The sequence below is a fragment of the Aegilops tauschii genome, chromosome 1, assembly GCF_002575655.3.
Source record: "Aegilops tauschii subsp. strangulata cultivar AL8/78 chromosome 1, Aet v6.0, whole genome shotgun sequence".
In the NCBI taxonomy this organism is placed as follows: Eukaryota; Viridiplantae; Streptophyta; class Magnoliopsida; order Poales; family Poaceae; genus Aegilops; species Aegilops tauschii.
This window is the reverse complement of record NC_053035.3, coordinates 177,815,925-177,824,485: the sequence shown is the minus strand read 5'-3', so window position 1 is coordinate 177,824,485 and position 8,561 is coordinate 177,815,925. Positions and strand designations below refer to the sequence as shown.

At 43.3% G+C, this 8,561-nt stretch overlaps 1 protein-coding gene across 1 annotated transcript; it reads right to left on the bottom strand.

Moving 5' to 3' along the window:
* Positions 1–3,776: 3,776 nt before the first annotated feature.
* On the bottom strand, positions 3,777–8,054 carry LOC141027935 (uncharacterized). Its single transcript, XM_073505581.1, has 8 exons — positions 6,920–8,054; positions 6,221–6,414; positions 5,791–5,920; positions 5,513–5,691; positions 5,063–5,218; positions 4,648–4,744; positions 3,979–4,155; positions 3,777–3,856 (listed from the first exon to the last, which is right to left on the bottom strand). The coding sequence occupies exons 1-8, from the start codon at positions 8,052–8,054 to the stop codon at positions 3,777–3,779; spliced, it is 2,148 nt and encodes a 715-aa protein (XP_073361682.1).
* Positions 8,055–8,561: the final 507 nt, after the last annotated feature.

The following is an 8,561-nucleotide window of genomic DNA, read 5'->3' as shown; positions in this document are numbered from 1 at the left end:
GGACCAGATAGTCGACCTTGCAGAGGTCTGTTCTCCCGGAATGTCCTCCCTTTATTCTTTCGTAAGTACGATGGAGTTCCTGGAGAAAGGACGCCGACTTCATCATGATGACCTGAAGCAGAGAAGTGAAGACAGCATTGTATTGGACCGGCCTCTTCGAGAAGAGCAAGCCAGGATGAGAAGACCCACTAGATTCGTAACCAAACCATTCCCCCTTTCACTACCTCTTAAATCTCGGAACGAGATTTCTTGTAGTGGAGGAGAATTGTGACACCCGGATAATTAGGCTACAGTAATCCCACGTTAATGATGCCATGTCACCTCTGTCACTGTAGTTAATCTCGGGTTAGTTCAAAAACCGATTCAAAATTCAAATTCAAAATCAAGTCAAACAATTAAAGTTTTCATAAGTCAAAACTAAAATGTTCTCAATGTGACAAATAAATCATGGATAACACTGGTGGAGAAACCACACTTTAATAAAAATGTTTAAATACTCTAAAATGAATAAAACAGTAACAAATACAATTATTTATAGCTTTTAAAATAATAAACAATTTTAAAACTAAATTGTTATAAGTATTAAACTGTAACGACCAAACCTCGAAGGATTTGAGTCTCTGTGCTTACTGTGCTAGTCCCGGGATTGAACTCGCTAGCACACACAGTATAGATGAACACCAGAATAGCAAGTGCATCATTTATTACAACGTATGATCCCGAATATATAAAATAAAACAATCTGCATATCACTTGGCTAGCTTTATTCAATCAAACAGTGGAAAGTAGCAGAAAATAACAATGAGTCCCATCATAGCCCACTAGCGATGCTGAGTGCACACTCGCGACCCTAACGGTACCTTACTCTTCGTCTGAATATCCTGCAACATGAGACGTTGCAGCCATATAGGTCAATACTTTGAATGTATTGGCAAGTTACACAGGAGTAATAATAAAGCAGACCTACATGTATATGCATAGTACAACAAAAGGAAGGCTTGGGGTTTATTTTTGCAGAAAGCTGATTTTGTCCTCATAACTACCTAATAGTCAAAAAAAATTAGTTCTTTTATTACTACAATTATATACACAAGGTTGAGTTGGAAAAATCAAGTCCAACCTACCCTTTATTAAGTTGCCCAACAAATTTATTAAGTGTCACATCTGTCAAGATCATCCAACACTGTAATGGCATAGTCGCTCAAATTTACCCATAACCGCAGGCACGACTAATCATGATTAGTTTTAATACTCTGCAGAGTTTAGTACGCTTTACCCACTGGACCCAATCCGAAGATTGAGACGAAGTCTTTCAGAAGAGGTTCCCTTAACCACCTGACGACCACATCCCACCTATATATGCTACATCTGTCGACACTGTCTGGGCCAGGGTTCCAACAACTGATCAACTAAGCCAGAGCCCATATAGCCAGTGGCCGCACATGGAAGCTACTAGTCACTAAGTCTGTCTGATCTTTTTGAACCTGGGCGGCATTCCACTTAGGGTGCACTCTCATGAGCGCATGGCCTTAGAAAAGGTGCAAGACCCCATGATGCCTTCCCTCAACACCAAGCAATACCACTTCCGCCCAGAGGTGAGTTAAATCCTGAGTTACTACTCAGTTGTTAAATATATAATCCTCACATAAGCTCAATGAATACTCGAACCAACCCCGTCTACAAAGCATAGCAAAACTACAACTACCACGATCTGCAATGACGGGAGATAGCTCAACAATATAGCAAAAATATAATAATCCTATGCATGCATATATTCATAGTGTGATATAACTACATGCATAGAAAGCAATAGGTAAAGGATGATCAACATGTAACTTGCCTTGGTTCTAGTTCAGAAAGTCACACTCTTGACAATAGCTCGCGTCGCACTCCGGACAATCTACACGTTTCACACAATTCAACAAATCAATCACCGGAACACGAATTGAACCAAAACAAAACCAACATCAAGGACACCATTTTTAAAACTCAACAACAGAAGCTTAACAGCACCTAAAATGCACTATGGTCACAATGCAACAAGAATCACTCGATTCCGATAAACGGTTTGAGAGTTATGGCCTCCGGAAGATTTAATTTGAATTTGAACGAATTCAAATTTAAATAGTGCAAGCATGTGAGATTTTGGTACTATGATAAAGTGCTGGTTTTTGTGAGATCATAGGAAAAAGAATCACCTAATTTGGACTTATGTAATAAAAGATGTAGCTAGTTGAAGTTAGAGTTGAAAATCTGAAAAAAAACAAACAGAAACAGAAATCTCCTGGGCACTGTAGCAACTCATGTGCGTGCCCTGTAGTGAAGTGCCATGTGGCGGCGTCCGATTGGCTGGGCGCATGTGCTTACCAGAACAGGGGAAAATGGCGGCGACGGTCTCAGGCGTTGGCGGCGGCGCGTCTCCGGCGAAGGTAAGGGGATGGGTGGATGCGGCGGTGAGTAGCGGAGGTGGTGGTGGTGTTCAACGGCGACGGGGCTCCCTCGAGCGGCGGTGGCAAGCTCCTGAACTCCGGCGTGCTCCGGCGAAGTCGGGCGTCGGTGGCGGCGTCGTCCTGGTGCGCTGCAAGTTAACCCGAGGTGTCAAACGAGTGCGGCGTCGAGAGGGGGTTCGAACGGTGACAAGTGGAGCGGCTGGGGCGTCCTTACGGCGGCGGAAACGTTGGCGAACGGCGGCGGTCGGCGGACCTTCTCTGCGAGATCCAAAACGCCCGACAGGCGCATGTGGACGAGGGGCGATGGGGAAAGGGCTTCGGAAGGTTTCCCCTAGGGCTTTTCCTCGCGTGCGGTGTCCCTGGGGAGCACGGGATCGGACAGGGGCGCAAATCGACTCGGGTGCGGCCTCGGCGTGCGTGTGCGGGGCGCGTGCGTCCGACCGGAGGAAGGGGACAAATAGGCACGGGGCCCATGGTCAGCGGCTGGAGGCGAGGTGGATCGGGCGCGGGTCGGGTGCGAGCGACGCTGTTGCGTACCGCTTCGCGGGAAGTGGGCTGCGATGGTTGTGGGCTGCAGCGGTGTGGTGCTGGGCCGCGGTGGCTGCAGTGGTGTGGGTGGCGCTGCTGGGCCGGCTGGCTGGTTGGGCCGCTTGCTGGCCGGCTCGCTGCCTTTCTCTTATTTTTAAACACAGGAGCAGAAAACAAAATAAATAAAATAAAATACACAATATAATTTCTAAATAAAAATACCTGGACACACAGTCAAAATATCCCTACAGCTATAAACTACAGGAACACTAGTTCCAACACTAATGCAATTTTGTAAAAAAAAAATATGCAATAGGCCACTCAAACAGCAATAAAACAATCAAATAAATTATTTTGAAGATTGCAAAAATTACCAGAACATATCAGATGAACTGGAAATAATATTCTGCACATTATGAACATTTGTAAAAATAGGGGAGAAGTCATGTTATCTCCACTCCAAATAAATTGCCTTTTGTTGCATAATGATTTGAATATTCTGAAAAAGCAAATAATGCAATAAAAATATGATATGCATATGAATGATCTATTAACATCCTAATTTAGAAAAATTGGGATGTTACAAACCTACCCCCCTTAAGATGAATCTCGCCCTCGAGATTCGGGCTGGCTAGCAATAGGTGTGGGTGATCCTGCCTGAGATCTTCCTCTCGTTCCCAAGTAGCTTCCTCCTCTGTATGATGATCCCACTGAACCTTGCATAACTTGATTGTCTTGGTGCGAGTAACTCTCTCTGATGTCTGCAGAATCTTAATAGGCTTCTCCTCATATGTCAAATCACTCTCCAACTGAATTGCCCCAAGTGGCACTGTGTCCCTCAATGGAACATCCATCATCTCTACATGTCACCTCTTCAACTGAGATACATGAAACACATTATGAACTCCAGACAAAGATTCTGGCAACTCCAGCTGATAAGTTGCCTCTCCTCTACGCTCCAAGATCTTGTAAGGCCCCACAAAACATGGTGCTAACTTACCTTTGATTCCAAACCTCTTAATTCCACGGAGTGGTGAAACTCTAAGATATGCACGGTCTCCTACCTCATATGTCACCTCCTTACGTTTTGCATCTGCATAACTCTTCTGTCTGGACTGTGCTATCTTCAGCCTGTCATGAATCAACTTGACCTTCTCCTCAGCATCCCTGATCAAGTCTGGTCCAAAGAACTAACGTTCTCCAACCTCATCCCACATCAATGGCATCCTGCACTTCCTACCATACAATACCACAAATGGTGCCATCTTCAGACTAGCCTAATAACTGTTATTATATGAGAACTCTGCATAAGGTAAATTATCATCCCAACTGGACCCATAGTCCAAAGCACAAGCTCTCAGCATATCCTCCAAAATCTGATTTACCCTCTCTGTCTGCCCATCTGTTTGTGGATGGAAAGTTGTACTGAACTCCAGCCTAGTGCCCAAGGATTCATGCAACTGACGCCAAAATTTGGATGTGAACTGAGTACCTCTATCAGACACTACCTTCCTTGGAACTCCATGCAGACAAACAATTTTAGACATATAAATTTTTGCTAGCTGAGCACTGGTATAAGTAGTCTTTACTGGGATGAAGTGAGCAACTTTAGTCAAACGATCAACAACTACCCAAATAGAATCATAACCTGACCGAGTCCTGGGTAAACCTGTAATGAAGTCCATACCAATCTCATCCCACTTCCAATCAGGTATAGGCAATGGCTGTAACAAACCTGCTGGTCTCTGATGTTCTCCTTTAACCCTCTGGCACACATCACATGTTGCAATATATCCAGCAATTTCCCTCTTCAGGCTAGGCCACCAAAATCTTTCCCTCAAATCCAAATACATCTTAGTATTACCTGGGTGAATAGAATAAGGTGAATCATGCGCCTCCTGAAGAATCAACTTCCTGATATCTGCATCTCGAGGTACACAAATACGCTTCTCAAACCATATGGCTCCATGTTCATCCTCATGGAAACGTTCTGCCTTACCTTTAACCATATTCTCTTTTATCTCAGCAATCTCCTTGTCATTCTTTTGAGCTTCTCTGATCCTGTGAAGCAAAGTAGGCTTTACCTCAAGTGTTGCTAAATATCCCTTAGGAACCATCTCCAACCTGAGATTCCTGAACTGCTCACATAACTCCGGTGGCATATCATCAATATTTATTGCATTAGCATGGCTCCTACGACTCAATGCATCAGCAACAACATTAGCCTTACCAGGATGATACTGCACATTCAAATCATAATCTTTAATAAGCTCCAACCATCTCCTCTGCCTGAGGTTCAAATCCTTCTGAGTAAAAATATACTTCAAGCTCTTATGATCAGTAAATATATCACAATGATTACCAATAAGATATGGCCTCCAAGTTTTCAATGCATGCACAATTGAGGCTAACTCCAAATCATGTGTAGGATAATTATGCTCATGATTCTTAAGCTGACGTGAAGCATATGAAACAACTTTACCTTCCTGCATCAAAACACTCCCAAGTCCTTGACGAGAAGCATCACAATATACCTGGAAGTCCTTATGTATATCCGGCAGAGTTAAGACTGGTGTTGTAACCAAACGTTGCTTCAACTCCTGAAAACTGGCTTCACATTCATCAATCCAAACAAATTTCTTCCCTTTCTTCAGCAATTCAGTCATAGGCTTTGCAATCTTAGAAAAGTTCTCAATAAACCTCCTGTAGTAACCTGCAAGGCCCAAAAAGCTGCGAATCTCTCCAACTGTCGTGGGTGTCTCCCACTCTGTAACTGCAGCAACCTTAGATGGATCAACTGCAACTCCATTACCTGACACAACATGTCCAAGGAATGCTACCTCATCCAGCCAAAACTCACATTTGCTAAACTTGGCGTACAGCTGATGTTCCCTCAATTTCTCCAATACCAAACGCAGATGCACCTCATGCTCTTGCTTATTCTTGGAGAATACCAATATATCATCAATGAAAACAACCACAAATTTATCCAAGAACTCCATAAACACCTTGTTCATCATATTCATGAAGTATGCAGGAGCATTAGTCAATCCAAATGACATAAGAGTATAATCATACAACCCATACCTCGTAGTAAAAGCAGTCTTTGGAATATCTTGCTCACGAATCATCAATTGATGATAACCAGAACGGAGATCAATCTTAGAAAACACAGTAGCTCCCTCCAATTGGTCAAACAGATCATTTATCATAGGCAAAGGATACTTATTCTTAATGGTTACCTCATTCAGAGAACGATAATCAACACACATCCTCAAGGTCCCATCCTTTTTCTCCACAAACAAAACTGGAGCTCCCCAAGGTGATGAACTTGGGCGAATAAATCCTTGTTCCTGCAATTCTCTTATCTGCTTCTTCAATTCCTCCAACTCTTGAGGAGGCATTCTATACGGTCTCTTTGCAATAGGTCCAGTGCCTGGTATTAAATCAGTAAGAAACTCAATATCTCTATCTGGTGGCATACCTGGCAACTCCTCTGGAAACACATCTGGATAATCCCTCACGACTGGCACCTCTTCCAGGCTACCCCCTTAAGAGAGTTCACCTGTACCTGATTACGCTTATACTTACACACATATTTGATCCTCTTCCCTCCTGGTGCACTAAGAGCGATAGACCGACTGGCACAATCAATACGACCTTTATATAACTGCAACCAATCCATACCCAAAATAATATCCAGACCTTGTGACTTTAATATAATCAAATCTGTAGGAAACTCATGCTTCCCAATAGACAACGTCAACTGATGACAACCAACACCTGCTATCATCTCAGCTCCTGGGGAACTCACTCTAATAGGCATACTAAGTGTTTTGGTTGGCAATCCATGTTTATCAACAAATACCCTCGAAATGAATGAATGCGATGCACCAGTATCAAAAAGAACAATTGCAGGTACTGAATTATCAAGAACTTACCAATCACTGCATCATGTTCATTGTAAACCTCCTCCACATTAATATGATTTACATGACCCTTTTGGAAGGGGTTTGGCTTACTAGATCCTGAGTTCTTCGCCCCTGGGCAATCTGTGGCATAGTGCCCCATAGCCTTACACCTGAAGCACTGCACCTGACTCAAATCCCTTGGCGCACGTGTAACCTGGTGGTTCTGGTTATTGTTCCCTCCATTGCCATTACCATTACCATTACCTCTGCCATTGCCATTGTTACTCTTGTGCCCATTATGATGATGGTGGCCATTATGGTTGTGGCCATTCCCTCCATGATGATTATGATCATTACCTCCATGATGATTATGATGCCCATTACCTCCATTACCATGATATGAAGTGCGTGGCTTCTGCTGTGGTCCTAAATTATACCTGTTATTGTTGTTGTACTTCCTCTTGCGATTCTCTATGGCATGTTGCTTTCCCTCCAGCACAATGGCCTTATCAATCAGATCCTGGCAATTCCTAAAAGTGGCCACTGTCAACTGAAGGCTCAACTCATCATTAAGGCCCTCCAAGAATTTCTCCTGCCTAGCTGCATCAATGTTAACATCATTAGGAGCATAACATGCAAGATTATTAAATTCCTCCACATACGCATTAACTGTGCGACCTCCCTGGCGCAAACTGCGGAACTCCTTCTTTTTCAGACTCATAGCACCAGCAGACACATGTGCAGCACGAAAAGCATCCTGAAACTGAGGCCATGTGATAGTAGCAATGGGATAAGTGACCAAGTAGTTGTCCCACCAAGCTGCAGCAGGACCCTCCAACAAATGTGAGGCAAACCTCACCCTCTCTGCATCAGTGCATCCAACCGTCTCCAGGTTCCTGTTGATTGCACGGAGCCAATCATCAGCCACAATAGGTTCAGGGTAACTGGAGAACCTCTGAGGATTCAACCTCAAGAACCTGGTAAGCATATCCACTGGTGGCGGTGGCGGCTGATTGTTGTTGTTATTGTTGTTGTTCTGGTTCTGGACAAGCAACTGGATCAACTGAGCCTGTCCCTGAAGCAACTGCTGCATGTATGGCGGTACATCATTGCCATTGTTGTCTCCTCCTGCAGCATTACGCCTATTATCACGCCTCGGCGGCATCTGGTGGGCAAGCATAGATGAGTTATAGATATAATAGGGCCAAACGCTATGTATATATAAATATATTATACCCATATGCATAATATGATCAAGCCAACAAAACACAACAACGAATAACAGCAACAAACAAACAAACAACAAACAATATGATAATATTATATATATAGTCGAATAATTTCGACACTAAGCAATTTAACAAACAACTACCAATCAAGCAGACAATCTAGTATCTTCATACCACGAAAGTGGGCATAATCAGACACGCTAACACGATAATGTTGCAATATAAAGCACGCATGAATGGTGGTCTCAGCACTAGTTCCTACTTAACTGTTCAAGATACTTGAGGGGGTTAACTAATAAACAGCAAGAAGTATAGCTGGTTTATAAAATAATTTTCACTCCTATGGCTTTTCTAATCCATTTTCTAGGGTCACGTCCTACAGTCAACACACTACTTTGATACCATCTGTAACGACCAAACCTCGAAGGATTTGAGTCTCTGTG